This window comes from Ovis aries, chromosome 9 (genome assembly GCF_016772045.2).
Source record: "Ovis aries strain OAR_USU_Benz2616 breed Rambouillet chromosome 9, ARS-UI_Ramb_v3.0, whole genome shotgun sequence".
Taxonomy (NCBI): Eukaryota; Metazoa; Chordata; class Mammalia; order Artiodactyla; family Bovidae; genus Ovis; species Ovis aries.
The window spans coordinates 23,001,077-23,027,169 of NC_056062.1; the positions used below are offsets into that span (position 1 = coordinate 23,001,077).

General features: G+C 41.6%; 1 protein-coding gene across 3 annotated transcripts in view; it reads left to right on the top strand.

Annotated features, from left to right (window-relative positions):
* ADCY8 (adenylate cyclase 8) overlaps positions 1–26,093 on the top strand; it is a 235,114-nt gene that overhangs the window by 152,476 nt on the left and 56,545 nt on the right. For all 3 annotated transcript variants that reach the window (XM_027972893.3, XM_027972894.3, XM_027972895.3), the window contains one exon: positions 12,393–12,493. In XM_027972893.3, coding sequence (XP_027828694.1) covers positions 12,393–12,493 — 101 coding nt within the window. The remainder of the gene's footprint in view (positions 1–12,392; positions 12,494–26,093) is intronic.

The window sequence follows — 26,093 nt, forward strand, 5'->3', positions numbered from 1 at the left end:
CTTGTGATCTCAACCCGCAATGCCCAGTGTTAATATTTTGCCGTGTGTCACGCTAGTCATCCATGAGTGTGATTCTTTACACTTACCTGTGCAAAGTTTCTATTAAAACAGGGCCATTTATACATCATGCCTTGTAAGACAGTGTTAAGCATTCTTCACTTGAACTTTGCCCCACAGTAATAAATGTTTAGTTACAAACTATTTTTTGTAACTGTATACTATGCCAGTGCATATTTTAACTACTTTTGCTTTTGTTCCCTCAGTTTTTGACTATTGCAAATTATAAATTGCATTGCCATTACCAGGGTCATAGTGACATCATACATCCATGTTTAATTATTTTCTTGGGATAAAATCACAAAAATGGGTACAAGAGAATGCACATTTTAAAATACTCGATGTGTATTCTGAAATAACCCTCAAAAATTGTGCCTATGCTTTCTAAAAATTACCAACTTGATAAGATACAAGGAGCATCTTCCTGCCATATTTAAAAAAATATATTATTGAGGTTGAATGTCTTTCTGTATATGTGTTTTGTGTTTTGGTCTTTATAGTTCTTCTTTTGTGATCTTCACATTTGTCTTAATTATGTGACTTGAATGTTCATCTTAATTGTCTTCTTTTATTGTGATGCTCATTTCTGTCTTATTGATTTGTGAGTGTTCTTTATATATGAAGATCTTAATCCCAGAACACTTATAGAAAGGTGATATTTCTCAGCCTGTACCCCTTATTTCTCTTCTGGGACAAGGCTCTGAATGAAACTTAAATAAGGAAGGCATGGGTTGCCATTTCCTTCTCCAGGGGATCTTCCTGACCCAGGGATTGAACCCGGATCTCCTCCATTGCAGGCAGACGGTTTAACCTCTGAACCACGAGGAAAGCCCATTTGTGATCTTCACATTTGTCTTAATTATGTGACTTGAATGTTTGTCTTAATTGTCTTCTTTTATTGTGATGCTCATTTCTGTCTTATTGATTTGTGAGTATTCTTTATATATGAAGATCTTAATCCCAGAACGCTTATAGAAAGGTGATATTTCTCAGCGTCTACCCCTTATTTCTCTTCTGGGACAAGGCTCTGAATGAAACTTAGATATGGAAGGCAATTAACTACAATAACTTTGGTTTCTGGAGAAGGCAATGGCTCCCCACTCCAGTACTCTAGCCTGGAAAATCCCATGGATGGAGGAGCTTGGTGGGCTGCAGTCCATGGGGTTGCTAAAAGTCAGACACGACTGAGCGACCTCACTTTCACTTTTCACTTTCATGCATTGGAGAAGGAAATGGCAACCCACTCCAGTGTTCTTGCCTGGAGAATCCCAGGGACGGGGGAGCCTGGTGGGCTGCTGTCCCTGGGGTCACACAGAGTCGGACACGAGTGAAGTGACGTAGCAGCAGCAGCACTTTGGTTTCTAGGCCAAAGAAAGACTTTAGTGCCTTAAGAGAGCTTAATCACATGGAAATAGTCACTGGAGTGACTTCACTCAACTTGATGTTACAAAAACATCAGGACCACCTCAAAATGAGGCAATTTCCTTATTTTGAATAAAGATTAAGATATGTTCAGTGCACACTTCAAAATGGATTGAAAATTTATGTTTTGATGTAGGGTGTTTTATGTTTAGTGTGCCGTTAAAAATCAAACCATATTGATGGTGATTAGATTCCTTCCTTCTTTGAATGCCAATATCTTCCTGTTAAATTCCAAAATTTGTTCTTTGAGAAATCAAGGCCTCCTTTGTCACCCTTACAAATTTAAGCAATAAAAAGCCTCTTTGTCCTAGGCTAATAGTTTTCAAACTTGAAGATCTTGTTTAATATGTAGGCCCCTGCCCATCTCTCTGTCCCTAAGATTCTGATTTTGCAGAGGGACCTACATTTTGAGAAAACCCTTCTGGGATTCTGTTGTCCTGAGTTGTCAGCCACATTTCTCCATTCTTGGCTGTACTTTGAAATGGGCTAGTCACTTGCTTCATGCCTTCAGAGATCAGATCACGTCAGAAGGTCCTGTAAGCCTAGAAGGAATGTCTCTATAGGCTTTCCAAGGGCTCAGGCTTGGGGGTCAAACAGACATTGGTTCAAGTCCCACTTTGAAAATAGGTGTAGGTGCAGTGGAGACTTCATTAACTTACTGATCATTATTGGATAATAACAAGTTGATAGATAGACACCCCTGTGCACATGCAAACGCTTCATTTATTTCATGAGTTTCTGAGTGAGTGAAAGTCGCTCAGTCATGTCCGACTCTTTGCAACCCCACAGGCTGTAGCCCACCAGGCTCCTTTGTCCATGAGGATTCTCCAGGCAAGAATATTGGAGTGGGTTGCTGTTTCCTTCTCCAGGGAATCTTCCCAACCCAGGATCAAACCCAGGTCTCCTACATTGCAGGCAGATTCTTTACCATCTGAACTACCAGGGAAGCTCACAAGTGTTTGGTCTTTGTTAAAAGACACAGGAAAGAACATAAACTTGTTTACTGAGTAAACATGACTTTAACCCAATTCCTGCTAGATACTGGCTAGGTGATGGAGAAAGAGGTGTTTGATCTCAGTGAGATGATGGTGATCATACCACCTGCCCTTCATCGGAATGTTGTAAAAATCAGATGAGGCAATTACAGGTGATGTAATACACATATAATAGATGTCTGAATAAATGCAATAGTTATTCTTTCTCTGTCCTTCTGGTGAATTCTATGCCAGTCCAATTCTGGGTGAGGCTGCATCCTCACTTAAAATAAATCTTACACTTCTACAGCTGCTTTAGAGAAACTACTTCATTAAAAACTGTGGTAAGGAGCAATCTTAATGTGTCTTCTATCTCAGGGTACTAGGGTCACGACTTTCATAGATTCATAACCTTGTAAGGTATATACTAATCAAGTACACACCCGAAGCTCATAGATAGTGCTTGCTATGAACTAAGTTCTGTGCCGAATATTTCAAAACATTCATTTAATATTACTTTTATTATGTTCAGTAACCACTTAAAAGCAAGGATTTGTCACACAAAGAAACCTTTATATAATCCTTTGTCTCAGTATAATTGATTCTTATATCTGTTCAGAATTTCACTCAGTTTTCTCTATCCTTTTTAAAGAAAATCAAAGCTAACTGAAGGCTTAAGAGATTTCAGGAAAATGTGTCACAAACTTTGAAATATTTCTTCCTTCTATAAACTCCTATTGGAGTTATAATGAGTGAACTAAAATAAGGAGTTTCAGCAAAGCAGAGGAGGGTAGGTAAATGAATGAAAAATCTGCTAAGAAGTTGGATTCTGGGATTAAGTAATGAGAAAAAAATGCTTTTGTCTATTTTGGGAAATGTTCAGAATGTGTTGAAGTACACTATTTCTTATTTAGATGCAGAGGGGAGATACATGAACACTGAACCAAGTGGTCTCTGGTTTTTGAAGGAATTACTCTTTTGTAGCCTCAGGTTATTCTTGAGTTTTATTGCTCTAATAAGGTTCAGAATAATAAGAATATTTAGAGCACCTTCTTCAGGTAAGAGGGACAGATTTCAAAGATATTTGGTTGGGGGGGGGATCATTCCTATTCAAATAATAGCTAAGTGAGAATCCTTAACATTCTTGATATTATCTTGTAAAATTTCTGCTACTTCTACACCCTCTAGGAGGTCAAATGAGATCAAGGACTGTGTCACTTGTGTGTCTTTTATCAGATCAATTAGCGAGCTCCAGTGCCACAAAGCCAGCATTTTCAGAGTCAGGAGTACCGATTTCATCCGTAATAGTCTAGTGTAGAATGGTACAGTTATGATTTCAACCTAAAGGTCATCATCTCAGTCTTTAAAAGTAATCGGATGCTTTATGTGTGGATATAAGCATCATCTAAACCTACTGGCTTCTGGGCAAAAAGTCAAGAAGCAGTTATCATTCTCATCCCCTCACCACGTCTTGGGTGACTGGGTCCTCAAGAAAGGAAGAGTCTTTCCTCCCGAAAATGGGAGGTTTGAAGAAGGGTGAGCTGGGAGAATGGTGGGTTGTAAGCTTTGTAGAAGTTTGACTTGGAATTCTCATATGGCAATCCATCTCCCTCCCCAGGAAGACCATAACACATTGTGTGCTTAGCCGCTCAGTCATGTCTGACTCTTTGCGACGCCATGAACTATACAGTCCATGGAATTCTCCAGTCTAGAATACTGGAGGGGGTAGCCATTCCCTTTTCCAGGGCATCTTCCCAACCCAGGGATCAAACCCAGATCTTCCCAACCCAGGGATCAAACCCAGGTCTCCTGCATTACAGGTGGATTCTTTACCAGCTGAGCCACCAAGCAAGACCATAATACATGGTCATTGTCAAGACAGATTCACAATACTGTTATCATTAAGGATCTTCTGTCATTCCTGGGGCGGCATCCTCTCTGTCTCACACTTCTGAAGCTGTCCATCTTAAATACTCATTAGCATGATTCCTTGTGACTTTGTTAAAGGATGAGGAGCCCACTTGTGTTTGAAGGTCAAGTCTCTTAGGAAGAAGTATACCAGTGAGACATTCCTCAGATACACCTGTCCCTCATAGAACTGTTCCTGGTAATGATTTGGTTAGACACCAAGATAGGAAATAGAGTCTATTTCAAAATATGAAAGGACTGAAAATTAGTTTCTTGGTTTTTACTGTAAGTATGTCTTTCACCCAAATGATCTAATTTAAGAGTGCTCTAGTCAGTGCCAGGGTTCACAATGCATGGATTCAACAATAGAATGGAGGTTGCATTCTTTAGTTCATTTGTACAAAATGAGTAGATTGTCTCAGTTGAGAGTCTTAACATATTAATTTATATTAGTGAGGGATGTGCTAGAAAACTGTCTTTCTTTAAACTAGATTTATTCAAAGATGGAATGGGCTGTCAACTGAGGGGCTGATTTCATCACTGGAAATGTTCCAGTAGGAGTTAATGGCTCATTTCTGAAGTTTTGCCAAGTAAAATCAGCATTCATCAAAGTTAGATCAAGGTGACAAATAAAATCCCCACTCCACCTACACAATTTTTCAATCCAAATAAATACATGAAGGAAAAAAAAGACAAAACTCATTGTAGTTTGGACAGTTAACTAGATTATTGCTTTGGTTTGAAGTGTCCTCTACACCCACTCCAGTACTCTTGCCTGAAGAATCTCATGGATGGAGGAGCCTGGTAGCTATAGTCCATGGGGTCACTATGAGTTGGACACGACTGAGTGACTTCACTTTCACTTTTCACTTTCATGCATTGGAGAAGGAAATGGCAACCCACTCCAGTGTTCTTGCCTGGGCTGCCGTCTATGGGGTCTCACAGAGTCAGACATGACTGAAGCGACTTAGCAGCAGCAGCAGCAGCTACATCTTGTAGAGATGTAAGAATTTAGTAAGTACCTTTTGGCTCATAGTCAAAACTGCTCCTTGGGATAAAAGCTGTGACAAAACTTGATGGCACATTAAAAGCAGAGACATCACTTTTCAGATGTGTAAGTGGTCTGTGTATTCAAAACCATGGTTTTTCCAGCAGTCATGTACAGATGAGAGAGTTGGGCCATAAAGAAGGCTGAATGCTGAAGAATGGATGCTTCTGAACTGTGGTGCTGGAGAAGACTCTTGAGAGTCCCTTCAACAGCAAGGAGATCAAACCAGTCAATCCTAAAGAAAATCAACTCTGAGTATTCACTGGAAGGACTGATACTGAATCTGAAGCTCCGATACTTTGGTCACCTGATGCAAAGAGCCAAATCACTGGGAAAGACGCTAATTCTGGGCAAGATTTAGGGCAGGAAGAAAAGGAGAAGGGTTCGACAGAGAATCAGATGGTTGGATGGTATCACCGACTCAGTGGACATGAGGTTGAGCAAACTCCAGGAGATAGTAGAGGATAGGGAAGCCTGGTGTCCTGCAGTCCATGGGGTCACAAAAAGTCAAACAAAACTTAGCAACCGAACAGCAACTACAATGACAAATTAGAGAATCTAGCAGAGTGGGGTGATTTCCCTCTGACCCACCTAGGATGATTTTCCAGGCCTGGGTCAGGCAAAGAAACATAAAAACTAGAAACTCTGTCCATCACCTCTGCAAGCTAACTTCCCTAGTCATATCTCTGTAGATGAAGAATACAGAATGGGCTTTTCCTTGTGTGATCACACTTCAGTTCCAAGCTTCCTTATGAAAGATCTAGGAAGTCATAGGTTCTGATGGCTCTGAGTTCATTTATGATTATGTCTTTCAAGAGAATGCAGGGCCAACATCCACAGACAATGAACAAAATGGAACACAAATTTTTCCTGCTCTACTTCCTTGGAAGGGAACCCAAGTTCCAACCTAATCAAATCAAGTAGGAAATTTTCATTTTTAAAACATTTTTTAAATTATTTGAAGGTGGTGGTCCCTCTTATTCTGTTGCATTTAATAAAATCCACTGTATCTTTTATTTTCTTCCCTGTTATTCATTCACCCATTTAGGCCTTAGGAAAAGGGTTCTTTATTTTGTTTTGCTTTGTGAGGAGAATGCATAAATCAATCATGAAAATGCAGCAGTGCCAATGTATTAGACTGATTCATGAAGTGTTTTAAGGTCCATTCTTTGCCCAGATCATGCTTCACTTTCATTCTAATGAAGATTTACATAGACTCAAATTTTTGATATATTTTCTTTCTTTGTATTGTAAACCACATCACTGAAATATGATCGTTCATCTTGTGAAGATGATTTTAATCTTAAAAACAGCAAAGTCTCAGCAGATAAATGTTAGGTAGTTAGAAGAGGAAAAAGGAGTCCAGGAAAGTGGCTAAAAGACAAGGAAGGGAAAAGCCCCCGAAAATAGAACAAAGGATGGTCCGAGGACTGGAGTGAGGACTTCAGGTAGCACAAACAGCACTCCCGGCTAGCCCAGTTCACACAGGGCAAGCCCAGGGGAGGAGAAAAAACGCACAGTAAGAGGAGCCAAAGGGCCGGGGTCTCTCGCTCGCCCGCTCGCTCTCTCGGTCTCTTTCTGTCTCTCTCTCTCTGCCTCTCTCGCTCTTGTTCTCTCTCTCTCTCTTCTCTTCCTGTCTTTTGGGTCGTCATGCCCTCACGCCTCAAGGATGTATTTTTCTTTATTTTCTAAATAAAACTGAGCTGTAACACGGAGCTGTAACACTGATCTGCCTGAGAGCTGTGACATGGTCTGTCCGAGGGCTGCAGTGCTGGTCCATTGCTTCAAATTTTTGTTGTGATGAGACAGAACCGAGGAAATTGCACACTTCCCTGACATAATATGGGATTCCCCGGTGGCTCAGACAGTAAAGCGTCTTCCCACAATGTGGGAGACCTGGATTTGATCCCTGGGTTGGGGAGATCCCCTAGACAAGGAAATGACAACCCACTTTAGTACTCTTACCTAGAAAATTCCGTGGAAGGAGGAGCCTGGTGGGCTACAGTCCATGGGGTCGCAAAGAGTCAGATATGACTAAGTTACTTCACTTTCTTTAGACCTTAAACTTTGGGGTCAAACAGTCTGGATTCCCTCTTTACAATCTGTGAGGTCCTGCTTGTGTTACTCAGTAATTCTAATTTTCAGTTTCATTATCTGCAAAATGGGGATATGATAAATACGATCTTCTTAAAAGTATTGTCATGATAATTAAATGAGATCATCCGCAAGAAGCACTTAGGATATTGCCTACTTATTATTATTCAATTTGTTATACTAGATTTTGGCCCTTTTCTGAACTGACTGTTTCCTGAATCAACAAAATCACTACACATTGAAAAATAATAGTACAGTTGTCCCTTTCTACTGCAGGGCATTGATTTCAGGATCATAGGTACCAAGATCACACAGTGACATAGTATTTGCACATAATCTACACACATCCTCTCATATACTTCAAATCATCTCTAATTTACTTAAAATTCAAATGCCATGTCAATAGTTGCAGATAAAGTATAAATACTATGTAAATAATTGCCAGTGAGTAGCAAATTCAAGTTTTGCTTTGGGGGACTTCCTGGAAATTTTTTTTTTTCACAAATATTTTTGATTTGTGGTTGGTTGAATCTGCTGGTGTGGAACACCTGGATACAAAGGCCATAATACTTGGAACAAATTACAAATGCTTCCTTTGAGAGCTTGGATTAGAATTTTGATTATACAAAGGGCTACCAAAATTCTAATCTAAGCTCTCAAAGGAAGCATCTGTAATTTGTTCCAAGTATTATGGCCTTTTTAATGGGTATTAATCCCATCTACAGTTAGCTCAGTTACTGTCTTCAGGGCATTTCCTGTCCAAAGACAGTGGTGTAGAGGAGCAAAAACTCCACTAGGAGCCAGGAGATGTGGCTTGTTGTCAGAACTTTGCCACCAACCACCTGATTGACTTTGACTAGGCCTTTTCCACATCTGATCTCAAGTTCTTCATTTTTAATGCAGTGGCCAAGTCCTCTTATAGATCAAGGACTCAGTGAATTATAGGACACCGTTTCCAAAGGTGCCCAGAGAAGGGAGAATTCTACCCCTTTGGTGAAAGATCTTATAGGAGGCAAAGGGAGGAGTAAAGACAAAAGTCTTTTTCTAAGACAAAAGATCATGTAGGAGATTGTAATTCCCCTTAGAAGAATCCTTTCTAACATGATGGACCCATCAGTCAGCAACATTTTGGGGCACCCTACTGAATACAAGGTACAATTTTGTACAGAAAAATGGAAGACAGCATTCTAGAAAGCAACACTTGTTGGAAAATGTAACAAATGCAGTAAGTCCCTTACACAGGAGTGTTTATGTTGAGAACTTTCAAAGATGCAAATATGTGTTCTTCAGTGTCAGGAGGCAGTGAACTTGCAGCTTGCCCTCTGTCTCCTAGTCCTGATGACCCTTCAGCTCCACCATCCCCCACATCCTCTCTTTCCTCCAGTCAGTAACTCTTGTTGTCTGTTCCCTCGATGCCAGCCCCTGTATGCCAGCTGTTGTACTTTTCAAGGTACTGAAGATTGAAAATGTATTCTTTATTTTCTGTGTTTGTTTGTTGCATGCTATTTTTGTGAGAAGTACTATCAGCTTATTACAGTATAATACTATATAGCCGATTATGTTAGTTACCTAGGTTACCTTTGTTGGACTTATGAACAAACTGGACTTAGGCTCTTGGAAAGGAACTCATTTGTATGTAGGGGACTCACTGTATAGCAATAAAATACGTATAATTCATTGATTACAGTAAATAATTAATGAGGTTACCACGTGCTATATGCGTGACTCTAAGCACTTTACATATATCAGCTCGTTTCATCCTCCCAGCAACCCACGCGAGATAGCTTTTACTATTGTCCACTTTTTCTGGGTGAGGAAACTGTGACGTGGAAAACTTGGTAAATTTGTCCAAGGTTACGTTGCTCGTAAGTGTTGAAGCTGGGATTCAAATCCTGGTAGTCTACCTCTAACTTATGCCATGCTCACCACTAAGACATAAAAGAGTAAGTGGGGCCAAGTGAGGACAGAGAGGAGGCAAGATAAAGAGTCTAACTATGGCAGGAAGGAGAATACGTGTAACTTAATATAGCTGTGAACCAGAGCGCTCAGATCTTCACAAGTCAAGAGGAAGTGAAATGAATCACCACTCAGCCTCAGCACCCTCTCATTCTAAGCCAATTAGGGATGTTCTTTCCACAGTTTTGTCTCCTTTGCATTTCCAAAGTAACAATGCACTCCATTATGAAACCAATATTTTATATTTAATTGGTATCATCTTCACAAATCTTATAAGTTTCTTCCTTTCTGTGACCTGTGCTAAGCACTGGATTTCAAACATGAAAAGATAGAAGTTATTATTAAATTCTAGCATAACAAAATACAGTAAAATGGAACAGCTTTGCAAAACCTATGAATTATATTCATTCCCCCATTTGACAGATAAGAAAACTGAGGTTAAAAGGAATTGACTTTGTTCACTGTGAAGCACTGACAGAGTGGAGGATCTGGGGGCCAAGTAAGTCCTCCTACTTTATCACCAACCAACTTGCCATCTGAAGAAAATAAGCTTGCTCAAACTCATGTTCACTGAGTCAGTGATGCCCTTCAACTATCTCATCCTCTGCTGACCCCTTCTCTTCCTGCCCCCGATCTTCCCAGCATCAGGGTCTTTTTCAGTGAGTCGGCTCTTCACATCAGGTGGTCAAAGTATTGGAGCTCCAGCTTCCTGCATCAGCCCTTCCAATGAATATTCAAGGGTTGGTTTCCGACTGACTAGTTTGATTTCCTTGAGGTCCAGGGAACTCTCAGGAGTCTACTTTAGCACCTGTTTCAAAGCATAATTCTTCAGCACTCAGCCTTCTTTATGGCCCAGCTCTCTCAACTGTACATGACTACTGGAAAAACCATAGCTTTGACTATATGGACCTTTGTCAGCAAAGTGATGTCTCTGTTTTTTAATATGCTGTTTAGGTTTGCCATAGCTTTTCTTCCAAGGAGCAAGAGTCTTTAAATTTAATGGCTGCAGTCATTGTCCACAGTGATTTTGGAGCCCAAGAAAATAAATTTTGTCACTGTTTCCATTTTCTCCCATCTATTTGCCATGAAGTGATGGGACTGGATGCCATGATCTTAGTTTTTTAAATGTTGAGTTTTAAGCCAGCTTTTTCGCTCACCTCTTTCACCTTCATCAGGAGGCTCTTTAGTTCCTCTTTGCTTTCTGCCATTATGGGGGATTATATACAAGAAAAATTATTATTGTTGTTTTTAGAATCTCATTATCAAATCTATATAACCAAGTTGGTTTGAAATCAGTCAACAGAGAATAATTAGATCTTGTGCAACTGATTGTTAGAAAGAATTCAGACATTCATCGTTCTTTGAGTAAACTGCTTTGTGGCTAAGTCTTATTTTCAGGCTGGTATGTGTGGGTCTCTCTGATGGTGCCCTGTTCTTAGGCAGTGCTCTGGAAAACTGTCAGTAACATGAGTTTTCTATCATTTTATCAAGAGTGGAGATGCTGCGTGATTTTTCAGGGACATGTTCACCTCTAGGTATGGAGCAGATTGTCAGCAAGCAGGCAGAGGACTCAGCACCAGTGAGCAGAAAAAATATTGCCCTCTGACAGCAATGAATATGCAGTTTCTAAGCTGCATTGGTGGCTACACCATGGAGCTCACTAACTGCGGGTCATTCCCACTCTCCAAGTCACAGCCATGACACCAAGCAGCAAGTTCAGTCTAAAACCTAGACCACACCAAGGAGTAGGCAAGAGAATAAAAATCATGTTACAGGGACTGGACTCCCATACCAAAAGCAAGTTTGACTAATTTTATGATTTCATTGACCCAAGCAAGTCTTCTGTTAGTATTAGGGACATAGAGCATGAGAACTCTATTTACTGGCTTCCTTCATAAAATCATGGTGAAATTCAAATTGGGGATCAAAGACATTGCAAAGTCAGACTTAGCTCTCTGTTCCCACCCCTCAAAATGTTGTGTGCTATGTGATCTATGGTGAGTTAGTAGACCTCTCTGGCATTAAGACAAGAAAAGGGACTTGGCTGTAGGCTAACTTTAAAATCTTTTTCAGTTTTAAAAAATCCTTTCTTCCTTCTGAAGGAATTGGATTATTCCTCAGTTTAGTGACTCAAAGACAGTTCAGGAAACTAGGCAGGACTAAGACAAGTATATACACGTTCAGTGCTGACCTTCCAGAAGCTTTTAAGGGTGGACAATGAAATTACTGAGTACTCTGGATAATCAAAATAAAGTTAGCACTGTTCCCCAGGGCCACCTCTAGCAGACAACAGAAGGGCAATCAAGCATATTGGTCCATCAGTCTTGGTTGCTCTTGTACAAAATGAAAGGACTACCCTTGCTGGAGATTTTCTTGGCCATTTTCTGCTCTAAGACTCCATGAATTTATTTTTTCAATAGTTTTCATGAAAAAGGGAGGCAGAAGGACTCTATGGTCAAAAATTTCCTTGTGTCCCCAAGAGCAAGATCCTTGAATGACTTAACGTTTACTCATGAAGAAAGTCCATGTGGATTTGATTTGCTACGTATATGGATGTGTGCTCTGCTGTTTTGTTCAGATGATGTGAGTTCAGAGGAAGGAGGAGAAGTGATTTATAAGTTCATGCAAAGTCCCTCTCCCGTTCCTTTTTGCTATAAAGGAAATCGGCTCCCTTTTGCTATAAAGGAGATCGTATTCACCCCTGGGCTCTCACTGGAAGGCTGGTGGGAGGGATGGAGGTAATGCCCGGAAAGATTTATTAACATATGGATGCCTCTTAATGTCAAATATATATACATATATTTATATATTGAAATGCCTTATCTTTTCTTGTTGTTTCCCCCTGACTCCAAACACTGGTTAAAAACTTAACTCTTCCAAGAGCCCAAATCTGCTGCAATGTAATTCATTCTCCCTTTTTTTTTTAATTACAGTATTCTCAAATGAGGGATGAAGTATTCAAATCAAACTTGGTCTGTGCATTTATCGTTCTTCTATTTATCACGGCAATACAAAGCTTGCTTCCTTCTTCAAGGTAAATATGAAAGGACTGAGTTATCAGATGCAATGTCTCTGAGAGCTGACGGGCCCTCACCTGGAGCCAGCCACTGACCTTTACAAGGGATTGGAATTTGAAATAACAGGATCTCGGATTCATAGCCAAACATTTGATGACAGCAGGGTCTGTTTTGGTTGTCTCACTCTGCATAATAACCTCATTACTCTCCCAAGGCAAGAGCTTTTTCCCAACCTCAGTAAAAACAACAACAAAAATCAACATAGGGTCCCCTCTTATTTGACATGGCACTCATGAATGCAGAGAGTAAGTATAAATCCCTCCATCACCATTAACGGGTCCCTTTGTTAACTGCATCTTTATTGTTCATAGATAGAATATCCTAGCTTGCAGGGTCAGCAAAACTGACACTTTCATAATACTACAATCAAATACATGTGGCCATTCCCTGGTCCAAATTCTTTACATATACCAACACATTTAATTCTCATGACAACCCTATGGGGTAGGTACTGTTATTATCCCCACTTAAAAAGGAGAAAACTGAGGCTCAGAGTAGTGAATAGAGCTGCCTAACATCTCACAGTTAAAAAATGTTACATCTTAGATGCAAACCAGATTCCACAGCCTGGAATCTTAACACTATTAGACACAGACTTGCACCATACAGGTTACAGGTGCAAGAGCCAGCATTTGAATCTAGTTCTAGATTCATCCAATGGCCATGTTTTTTGCTATCTCCTGTACTGGAAGGTAACACTTGCCTCTTTTTTCAGATAAATTCCCTTCCCCCTAAACTTGCCAGGAATTTCCCCATGTTGCTTGGTTAAAAATAACATCAACAAATATTAGTTAAATGTCTAGTACAGGCAATGCTCTCTGGCCCCTCAAGATGGTATCATTCTGCAGGAGGAAGTCTGCATCTTCTAAGATGTAATTTAGTGAGAAAGAGAGACATTAATAATGGCTTCCAGTTGCTGAGCATCTATTATGTGCTAAATCCTTCACACAGATTATCTCAATAAAGACTCAAAAATAACCAATAAGTGAGGCAGCATTCTAATCCCCATCCATATAGTGATGAAGCTGGATTTGAACAGAGACAGTCTGTGCTTTTAAATACTTAACTGCTTTGTGCCAAAATCAGTGATTCATTCTGCCTAGGTGGTTTAAAGAAAGTTGGCAGAAGGGTTGATGTTTTGTGCTGAGCAGGATGAGGGAAAAAGAGTGAAAGGGTGTTCCCAGTTTAGAAAACAGTGCAGGAAAAAGCCCAGGGATGTGAATGACCTCGTAGCACAGTGAGTAAGTGGAAGACTCTAGAGTAAAGCATTTGTACAAGGATTTGGTGGGAGCTATGGCTAAATAGGGAGGTAACCAGCAGGAATTCAATGTCAACATGCTATATTAAGGAATTTCATAATTGAATCTGGGAGCAAGGAGACCCTATGAAGGTTTTTGAGGAAGGTTGTAGCATGATTCTGTGAAAGAAAGATGTTTGACTCCAGGGCATGGCAATGCTTGACCTTTTCCTGATTAGCGGGATATAAGGAAAAAGAGGGATTGGGGGCAGGAGGAGAAGGGGACTACAGAGGATGAGATGGCTGGATGGCATCACTGACTCAATACACATGAGTTTGGGTGAACTCCGGGAGTTAGTGATGGACAAGGGAGGCCTGGCGTGCTGCGATTCATGGGGTTGCAGAGTTGGACATGACTGAGCGACTGAACTGAACTGAAGGAGAAAGAATCAAACCAGTCAGTCCTCAAGGAAATAAACCCTGAATATTCACTGGAATGACTGATGCTGAAGCTGAATCATCTTTGACCACTTGATGCGAAGAGTCAACTCATTGGAAAAGACCCTGATGCTGGGAAAGATTGAAGGCAAAAGGAAAAGGGGGCAGTGGAGGATGAGACGGTTAGATGGCATCACCAACTCAATGGATACGAATTTGAGCAAATTCCAGGAGATAGTAGAGAGCAAAGGAGCCTGGTGTGCTGCAGTCCATGGGGTCAAAAGAGTTGGACATGACTTAGCGATTGAACAACAACAAAGGAGGAAGGGGATTCCGGGAAAATGGTGGTACATCTCTGAAATTATATGTTTCTGAATTTCTCAGAATTCCCATGTATCTGAGCAACTAGATAGCAAAGCCAAAAACCTCAAGGACGATATTTGCAACAAACAGAATTAATGTGATAAACTCATAAATTTCAAAATGGGAATGACAGTCTCCCAAGAGCCCCAAGACTGGTGTGGTATCAGTATCTGTGTGGAAGGAATTGGAAAGAAACAAGCAGATATCTGTCAGATCTAGGAAGAGAGGAGTCCCAGTATTGCCAACAGTTATCCACGGGAAAGTGCCATGGACCAAACTGCAGAAGCAATTGAAAATGGGAAGGGGTTTGCCCAATCCAGCATCAGGTGAGCATGAAGATTTACAGTTAAGGTTCAAAGAGCTACAACCATTAGACACTGTGAGCTCCTAAAACTGACCAACCAAATCCCCCTCCCAGGACAGGGCCCTGTGTGAATAGGATTAAAATTACTCACAGTAAGGGCTAAAGTGAATAAGATAAGGGATGAAGTTTTGAATGCTATATGAAAACAGCTAAAGGAAGCTCTGTGGGGGCTTCCCCGGTGGCTCAGTGGTTAAGAATCCACCTTGCAATGCAAGGGACACAGGTTTGATCCCCAGTCCAGGAAGATTCCACATGCAATGGAGCAACTAAGCCTGTGCGCCACAACTACTGAGCCTATACTCTAGAACCCACGAGCCACAACCACTGAGCCCGCATATTGCAACTACTGAAGCTCATGCACCTGAAGCCTGTGATCCTCTACAAGAGAAGCCACTGCAATGAGAAGCCCATGTGCCATGACAAAGAATAGACCCCGATCACTGCAACCAGAGGAAGACCATGTGCAGCAACAAAGACCCAGCACAGCCAAAATAAAGTAAATCTTGTTTAAAAGACAAGAAAACTCTATGGAGTTAAAAACAACAACAACAACTATCCCAACCCATACTTCTTTATAAATTCTTTTTTTCTCATAATAGCTTTGTATGGGATTGCCACCAATACATTTTGTTGCTAATTTTTGTGTAATTAGCAAAATTTGTGTAGAACAAAAATTAGCAAAAAAATGTATTGGCGGCAATCCCATACGAAGCTATTATAAGAAAAAGAATTAAAAGTAGATTAGCACTTTGCTCTACAGCAGTAATTAACACAATGTTGTAAATCAGCTATCAGTTCAGTTCAGTTCAGTTCAGTCGCTCAGTCGTGTCCGACTCTTTGTGATCCCGTGAATCGCAGCATGCCAGGCCTCCCTGTCCATCACCAACTCCCAGAGTTCACCCAAACTCATGTGCGTCGAGTCGGTGATGCCATCCAGTCATCTCATCCTCTGTCGTCCCCTTCTCCTCCTGCCCCCAGTTCCTCCCAGCATCAGGGTCTTTTGCAATGAGTCAACTCTTCAGCTATACTTCAATAATAAAGTAAAAATAGATTGATATCCTTACTGGCAACGACACTCCAAAAGACATGCTTACAATAGATACCAAAATTTTAACCTACCAGTTGAAACCCTTAATGTGATTCAAAGCAGCCTGTAACAACATAAATCGGAATTAGAAAAAAACTTAGAAATTTGGGATGAGTGCTCAAAAAGGAAATAAAAGAAAGGTACATTTCAGAAATGAAGATTTAATATGAGGAAACATAAGCCACATAAATGGAGCACATAATGCCTTAAGAGAAATAGAAGGTGCAAAGGAAGAATGTTTTTAAAATCAAAAAGGAGATTTAAAGGATTGGCAGAGCCCTATCTCCCATACCTTATCACCGCATCAAGAATCCAGTGTATTATTCGAGGACTATGACAGAAAGAACTGTGAGACCCAGGCTCTTTCTGATAAGTGGGCTTCTCCAGGCAAGAATACTGGACTGGGCTGCCATTCCCTTCCTCAAGGGACCTTCCCAACCCAGGGATCAAGCCTGGGTCTCCTGCGCTGCAGGCGAATTCTTTACCGCCTGAGCCACCAGGGAAGCCCAGTGAATACTTAGGGGAGCTCAGTTCAAGAGAAGAGACAAACACAAGGAAATGAGAAGAGCCTGGAGCCACTGGTGCCTATAGATACGGCACTCCACACGGCCCACCCCTGAGCCTGATTAATACGTTAATGAATCCTCACAGTGAAGGTCTGTTCACCTCAGTAAACAGTGAAACAATATGACCTGAAACAATAGGACCAGTTTTCAACAGAAAACTATAAGGCATACCAAAGGGAAGAAGAGACAAACAGTCATCAGAACCAGGTCTGTTGAAATTATCAGAAAGAGAGCTTGAAATAACTATTGCTACATGCCAAGGGTTCAATGGGGAAAAGTAGACATGGTTCAAGAAACGATAGAAGTTCTAAGAAAAAGTCAAAAAGAAACTCACTAGAACTCAAAAACACCATAACAGAAATAATGAATGTCTTTGATGGGCTCATCAATAGATTCAACAAGGCCAAGGAAAGAATCAGTGAGCTTGAATATAGGTCAGCAGAAACTTCCCAAATTGCAAAGCAAACAGAAAAATGAAATGAAAAAAATAATAATAAAGATCAAAGCATCCAAGGACTTTGGGACAATTCCAAAAAGTGTAACTTATGCATAATCAGAATACCAGAAAGAGATGAAAGAAGATCTGAGCAGGAAAAATCTTTGAAGTAATAACGGCTGAAGATTTTCTTAAGTTAACGACAGACACCAAATCACAGAACCAGGAACCTTAGAGAACACTAGACAGTAAATAAATAACCAAATAAATAAGTAGCACATTTAAGTATGTCATATTCAAATTGCAGAAAACTGAAGAAAAAGAAAAAGTCTTCATAGAAGGCCGGAGTGGTGAGGATAGGGGAGTTACTACTTACCTACAGAAGAACAGGAAGAAATACACCATACTTCGTGTCTGAAACCATGCAAGCATGAAGAGAATGAAAAATGAAATACTTAAAGTGTTGAAAGAAAAAGTCACCCACCTAGAATTCTATATGCTTCAAAAGCGAAAGAGAACTGAAGATTTTATCAGACAAACAAAATGTGCATTTCTATGTGACCTTCCCTGGAATAAATATTTTTAAAGCTTTTTTTAAAAAAAGAAAAAAGTTTTTCAATCAGGAGGAAAACGATGTAGGTCAGAAACTTGATCTACAGAGAAAGGAAGAGAATCAGAAGAGAAATAAATGAAGTTAAAATTTTTTTCCTATTCTTAATTGATCTAAAAGATAACTGCTTGAAGTGACAATATTAACGATGTATTTAGTGGTTATAAATATAGATGAGCAAAATGAATGACTGCAGCACGATAAGGCATGTGAGGGAGGAACTGGGAATGCTTTAAGGTACAAGCGTTACCCCTGAAGTGCTACAGTGTAATTTGAAGGCTGTTGCTGGTGGTGTCGTTTAGTCACGAAGTGGTGTCCGACTCTTTGTGACCCCCTGGACCGTAGCCCACAAGGCTCCTCTGTCCGTGGGATTTCCCAGGCAAGACTACTAGAGTGGGTTGTCATTTCCTTCTCCAGGGAATCTTCCCAACCCAGGGATCAAACCTGTGTCTCCTGAATTAGCAGGCAGATTCTTTACCACTGAGCCACCAGGGAAGTCCAATTTGAAGGTAAACCATTGTAAACTCTAGAGCAAATATTAAAAAAAAAAAATTTAACAAATAAAATTGATACACTAAGAAAGGAAACAAAGTGAAATCATATAAAATGCTCATTTAAAATAAGACAGCATGCAAAAGAAGAGAAGATATTATATGGAGAGTAAAGAGGAAGAGCATTATTGCATTGGTGAAGCCAGGAGATGTTTTCAGGGTGGTGACACTATTCGCTATGATACTGTAATGGTGTATATATGACACTATGAATCTGTCAAATCCCATAAACTTTACAGCCCAAAGAATGGCCTTAATATATGATGAAGTAAGACTATGATAAAGATTATACCTGTATTAAAAGTGTGAAACAGCCTTACTGAAGGGGGTGCAGAGAAAAGACAGGGTTTTCTTAAGCAGCTTAGGGGGTTTCCTAAGGAGTTTGGGGGATTCGTGGGCTCTAGAACTAAGCATAAAAAGAACTGTACTTCAGCTGCTAAAGATTTTTCTCATGGACATATGTGTGAACAACTTGAGCCGCAGTTTACGGGCACTGTAAGTTAATGGACTGTGAGAGTCAGGTTTCTCATTGTTGGTCCAGAAGAGGTTACAGACAAAGAGAAAAGGCTAGGATGATCCGTAGGTAAAGGCTTAGAGTAGGAGACGTTAGCATGTATTTGTTAAGCTCACTAGAGTGTGTGCCTTTGGGGCATCCCATGTGGCATTACTGGTAAAAAAAATTCACCTGCCAATACAGGAGACTCAACAGACACATTCAGTCAATCCCTGGGTTGGGAAGATGCCCTAGAGCAGGAAATGGCAACCCACTCCAGTAGTCTTGCCTGGAAAATTCAATGGACAAAGGAGGCTGGTGGGCTACAGTCCAGGGGGCTGCAGAGAGTTGGACCCTACTGAGTGACGGAGCACACCAATATAGTTAGATATAGGATGTCTACATAAACACAGATATGTTTATAGACACAGATTAGAATGTATGCTAAGCCACTTCAGTCGTGTCTGACTCTTTGAGACCCCATAGACTGTAGCCCACCAGACTCTGTGGAATTCTTCAGGAGTGGGTTGCCATTGCCAGTGTCCTTGCTCTGTCAGCAGAGAGCATCCAGCAGCAGTGATGCCTCAGCAGTGATAGCACATCAAGCGATAGGCGCAACCCTGATCCAGATTTCTGACATCAATATCCAGTGCAAGGAACCAGAGCCCCTTGGAGAGCTGCTGATTCTAAGTCTGGAGTGGTAAATATACAAGATGAGCCTGGAACATCATTTAGGGCCAGAAAATTAGGAAGTGTTAAAACACACAGTGATGGAAACATATCAAAGGGACATAGGAAAAGCTCCCAAGAACCAGAGTTGGAACAACTCGAGCAAGAAAATGAATAAAATAGTATTGGGTAATAACCCAAAGATTGAGGACAAAAGGAGAAGAGGGCATCAGAGGATGAGATGACTAGATGGCATCACCAATGCAATGGACATGAACTTGAGCAAACTTTAGGAGATGGTGAGGGACAGAGAGGCCTGGCATGCTGCCGTCTATGGGGCTGTGAAGAACTGGGTGGCTGAACAACAATAACCCAAAATGTAAAATAAATATCCATGGGTTCACACTGATATCAATAGATGGTTGTGTGAATAAAGAAAAGATGAAGAATAAATAAATTTCCCATGGGGAAAAGTCCAAATAATTTATGCAGATACTGTGTCCTTGATGAGGTGAAATTTTACCCTCTACTCCTCAAAGTGTGGCTATGCTGAAAGTGACTACCTGCCAAGAAGGACAGTGTAGATGGAGGAAAAATAGGGCAGTATACCTCAGCCAGCCGATAATGGTTAAACTCAACAGGGGTAAGCCATGTTGATGAGCTGTGATGAGTTGTTCAGATGCTAATTTGTGTCCAACTCTTTGCAACCCCAAGGACTATAGCACATCAGGCTCCCCTGTCCTTTACTGACTCTTGGAGTCTACTCAAATTCATGTCCAATGAGTCAGTGATGCTTTCTAACCATCTCATTCTCTGTTGCCCTCTTCTCCTTTTGCCTTCAATCTTTCCCAATATCAGGGTCTTTTCCTATGAATCAGCTCTTCGTATTAGGTGGCCAAATGAGAATACACACAAACTCTGTGGTCTTCCTTCCCAAAACCCATTGTCTAATCATGAGGAAACATCAGACATACTGCAGTTGAAAGACATTCCATAAAATACCTGACCAGTACTTCTCCCAACAGTCAAGGTCATTTAAAACAAAGGAAGTATGAGAAACTTTCACAGCAAGAAGAGCTTAAGGAGACATGACAACCAAAAAGAAGATGGTATCCTGGATTGGCGCTCTAAGTGTGGGAAGTCCCAGAAAGAATATCCAACCCAGTAGGCATAAGCATAATTAGGGGCCAGATTGTGAACTTGAAGTAACATATCACAGTTGTTGTTTTTTAATTTTGGAGATATGTATGATGCTAGAGCTGGGACATGCAGGCTGAAACCTCTTGTCCTAATAGAATGCAACAAAGTCATCATGCTTGATAGTCACCTCTAAAGAACTCAGAAGCCACACTGAAGAAGCTTCTACTGTCCCAAGATGGAATAATTAGAGCTGTGGTGTGGATAACTGTTAAAACAGTCAATCAAATACCAGCAAATATTTTAAACTTTATGAGTCTATAATGACATTTTTAAGGGTTGATAGCCTTTGGTGGATGGTGGGGAATTGGCGTGTAATACTTAGGCTTCCCTGGTGGCTCAGTGGTAAGGAAACCACCTGCAATGCAAGACCCGAGTTTGATCCTTGGGTTGGAAAGATCCCTGGAGAAAGGCATGGCGACCCACTCCAGTATTCTTGCCTGGAGAACTCCATGGACAAGGAGCCTAGAGGGCTCCAGTCCATAGGGTCCCAAAGTGTAGAATATGACCGAGGAACTAACGCACACGTACATTGGAAACCACTGAAAAGGAAAAAGGAAACAATCATTTTTTCTGTCTTTCCTGCATGAACTGCAAGATCGGGTGAGTGGAAACTCATAAAATTATCCAAGCTCATACAATGTAAAGAAATTACAGAATTAAAATATCACCATTTCCCAACTTTCAATGAATTAATTGATCTAGTAGCTGACAACACAGAGAGGACAAGCAAGTCTATCTCCTGATGGAAGAACACAAGTCGATAGTCTCATCAAAGGGATCAAACCTAAGTCTGGCCGGGCCTTTGAACTGGGTTCTTAATTTGCGCGAATCACAGGGGAAAGAAGATATTGGATGAATTCACAAAAGTAAAATCCAGAATAAACAACAAGATCCTACCATATAGCACAAGGAACTATAGTCAATACCTGTGATAAACCACAGTGGAAAAGAATATAAAAGAGTGTGTGTGTATATATATACACAAAGTGCATTTCAAAGTGATTCAAACCGAGTCACTGAGTCAACTATATTCAATAAAGTAAACTTTTAAAAATTAAAATCCAAATAGTGAGATCAAAGGCACATTTTGTTCTTGTTGTTTAGTGGCTAAGTTGTGTTTGACTCTCTGCCACCCCATGGACTGCAGCCTGCCAGGCTCCTCTGTCCTTGGGATTTCCCAGGCAAGAATGCTGAAGTCGGTTGCCATTTCCTTCCCCAGGGGATCTTCTCTACCCACATCCCTTGTATTGGCAGGTAGATTCTTTGCCTCTGAGGGAAGTGCCAAAGGCATATACTCCTCAATAAATAATATGTAGTAAATTGTAAGGAAAGAGGTAAAGAGAGAACCTGTAAATTTTTTATAAAGACTTACAAGATACATAAAATTTAGCAAAAAATGGGCAAGACAGAACTGTAGTGTCTAAAACTGGATGCTAAAACTATAAAGAAATAGGAAGTTATTAACAAGCAGGGGAGAGAGGATCATGACTGGACCAGGAGACATGGATGCACTTTTGAAATGCCCTGCAAAGCGCTATTTCATGAACTGAGTGGCCGTTACAAAGGCAGACACTTAAAAATAGCTAATTAAGCTCTACTTATGTGGTTTTCTGTATTTATGATTCATTTTGCTATTTTTTAAAAAAATGTTTTAAATGAGGGAGAGAGAGAAGGAAGGCCCATGTACCTCTTCCACATGGGGCTGGGGAACCCTTGCCTATTGTGAGCTAGGTATGTTCTAGGTGCTGAGGTTACATCACTGAACAGAAAATAAAAAAAAAAAAAAAGAGAGAGAGAGAGACAAAACGACAGTAATCAAAAAACCCTTCCCTTCTGAGCCTTATCATCTAGTGGAAGGACATAAAGAAATATAAAGTATATGTATATGTCTAGATGTATATGCTATAAATATAGCTACTTATATGCTATGTATGTAGATGTATATGTAGATAGGTATAGCCTTCATATGTAAATTTGTATGTGCTGTGGCAATGATATTATAGTGATAATAGTATCAATAACCTCAGATATGCAGATGACACCACCCTTATGGCAGAAAGTGAAGAAGAACTAAAAAGCCTCTTGATGAAACTGAAAGAGGAGAGTGAAAAAGCTGGCTTAAAACTCAACATTCAGAAAATGAAGATTATGGCATCTGATCCCATTGCTTCATAGCAAAGACATGGGGAAACAATGAAAACAGTGACAGACTATTTTCTTGGGCTCCAAAATCGCTGCAGACGGTGACTGCAGCCATGAAATTTAAAGACGCTTGCTCCTTTGAAGAAAAGCTATGACCAACCTAGACAGCATATTAAAAAGCAGAGACATTACTTTGCCAACAAAGGTCCATCTAGTTAATGGTATGGTTTTTCCAGTAGCCATGTATGGATGTGAGAGTTGGACTATAAAGAAAACTGAGCGCCGAAGAATTGATGCTTTTGAACTGTGGTGTTGGGGAAGACTCTTGAGAGTCCCTTGGACTGCAAGGAGATCCAACCAGTCAATCCTAAAGGAAATCAGTCCTGAATATTCAGTGGAAGGGCTGATGCTGAAACTGAAGCTCCAATACTTTGACCACCAGATGTGAAGAACTGACTCATTGGAAAAGACCCTGATGCTGGGAAAGATTGAGGGCAGGAGGAGAAGGGGAGACAGAGGATGAGATGGTTGGATGGCATCACTGACTCGATGGACATGAGTTTGAGGAAGTTCTAGGAATTGGGGATGGACAAGAAGGCCCGGTGTGCTGCAGTCCATGGGTTGCAGAGTCGGACATGAGTGAGCGACTGGACAACAAAAATGGCATGAATACATCAGGATGGGGTACCAGGGAATGCTGCAGGAGAATGGGTCTCCTGACTACCCAAGAGCCATGTGGGGTCTAGGATCATGGGGAAAGGGTTGGTCTCAGGGTGGTGAGCTGTGTGTGTTTGTGGGATCCTGTCCAATTTGCCCAAATTTCCTGGACTCCCCTCCTCACTCTCACCAGTAAGGATGTGGGTGTGGTCACAGCTGGTGAGTGCTCCCTCCCACCCTGGAGCACAGGGCATTGGCGTTCCCCACAAACATCCTGCGAGCACTTACTGTGTGCCTGTCCATGCTGGACACTGGAGAGCGGCCCCTGGCATCATACAGCTGACAGTCTACCTGGGGGAAAGCCCGTGAGGTTACCAACTGCAGCGGAGTGCAATGACTGATGATAGCGCAAGCGTGCAATGAGGTGGGGGAATCAGGGCAGCTTTCCCAGAGGGGACGCTGACACCTGAGCCACCTCCTGAAGCTCTTTCCCCGGTCGTGACAGAGGACTGAGATGAAGGCCGAGAGCAGCAGGGGGAGAGCTGGAAACTGGGTGTTCTGGAGATGAGGGATGTGTAAGCCTTGCAGAGGAATTGTGACTGGTCAGCAGAGAAGACTTCATTTAAGCTTTTCTTTTAATTTTAGTTTTTTTTAAAATTTTTGTTTATTTATTAATGGCTGTGCTGGGTCTCCGTTGCTGCACTTGGCCTTTCTCTAGTCGTGGTGAGAGGCGCTGCTCTTGGTCGCGGTGCATGGACTTACTGCTGTGGCTTCTCTTGCTACTGCACGAGGCTCTAGGCACGTGGGCTTCAGTGGCAGCACCTGGGTTTAGTTGCCCCGTGGCATATGGGATCTTTCCAGACCAGGGATCAAACTGGTGTCCTTGCATTGGAAAGCAGATTCTTAACTGCTGAACCACCAAGGACTCCCCGCGGAAGCATTTTAATCCAGCAAGGGATGTGACTGTATTTCTGTTTAGAAGGGATGGATGATGATGGGAGAGGACAAGGTCTGCGGTTGGGAAAACCATTCGGGAGGCAATGGCAAAACTCCAGGTGAGAAATAAGAGGGACCAGACAGTGGCCGAGAAGCGAACCCGAGAGGATGAACTTGCTCCGTATTTAGGACAGAGAGTTGACAGTTTCCTGGACTGACCGTGTAGGGCAGATGAGAGTGAAGGAGGAGCCCAGGCTGGACCTGAGGACCTGCGCCTGGGACAAAAGAAGGGGTCACTGTGCCCCCTCTTTCCCAGCTGGCCTTCCCAGGAGAGGTGACCAAGGAAGCTGAGCCACCTTGATGCCCAATTCCTGGGTTCTCGGGGCAAGAGATCTAGAACCTCACCTAGCAGCTGACTCAATGATGTCTCTGACTCTGGGGTGCAAGCTGAAGCCAGGAACTAAAACATCAGCCAGGGTCTTCCCTGCTGGTCCAGTGGTTGAGACTCCATGCTTCCAACACAGAGGGTGCGAGTTCAATCCCTAGTCAGGAACTAAGATCCCACATGCCGTGCAGGGTATGACAAAAAGAAAGAAAGAAATACCAGCCAGCACCCCAACCTCACTTGCTCCGTGAAGAGAAAGCGCTGACAGTGAAGACAGCTTCCAAGCTTGAGCTCTGGCCAGACAGCCCACATATGTGGGGAACGGAGTGGACTTTGGGCCCAGACAGCCCAGCCTTTCTTCACTGTGAGCGCTTTCCTCTCCAACTCACTTTGTTTCTGACTGATTCTGAGACTGAACAGATGGTAGGTGCCTTGCAGTTGCCTTTCTTCCGTCATGGACTCTTTAGCAGATGAGCCAGTCTTTGCTCATATGACCACAGCGAATTCCCAGGCCCAAAGCAAAAATTAATGGACCCTGGCAAAGAAAGACAGTGATTTGCCTGGCTCTTTCCTTTAATTTCCGCATGCCTGCAGCTGTTCCTCTCCCAGAAGGGGAAACTGAGGAAAGACCAGAAGATACCTTTTGTAATTAGAGAACAGTGTATCTAAGTCTTTGAGCGTGGTAATGAGAGAGAGGGAGGGGAGGATGGGAGAAAGGGAGAGGGGAAAGAGAGAGGGAGCAACCAAGAGAGGGCAAATAGGAAAGAAAGAGGCACAGGATCTTAATTCTTTCTGTGCATCTTACTGGCTGTATGTACTTAACCTCTCTGAAGCCTCAGTTTTCTCATCTATAAAATAACAATGCCAGCTTCCCAGGGTTGCTATAAGCATCAAATGAGCCATACTCATTTTGATAAATTCTGACTCCCTTTCCCTTATTTCTGCCTAATCAAGAGACTACAAATACTGACCTCTCGGGGTTGCTACGAGGCTCAGATGTACCTCTGGACTCTTTGCCAATTCTAAAGTGTGGCACGAATGTCATCTTGGCAGTCTGCATTTCTGTTTTCCTGTCGCGCCACCAGCCACCATAGGCTTTTCACTCATTTCCCAGATCCCTGTCTCCCCAGCAAACACCCAGTCATGATACCAGCCCACACCCTGTTTTAATGACATACTGCAGAGGGCAAATTAGAACTTAAGGTCTAGAAATGTTTTGAATGGAGCTGTTTGCAAATTCTTTGTCATTCATTTTCAGACTCTATTTCAGAAATGAAAGGTTTCCTTGCCTCTTATGTGCATCAACAATGCAAAAGCAAATTCAGAATCCCTGGATGCTTGAGTAGCTCTATAATTAGATAAAAATCGCAATTGATGCTATAATGTTTACATGTGCAGAAATAAATGAACGCTGAAGAGCTGC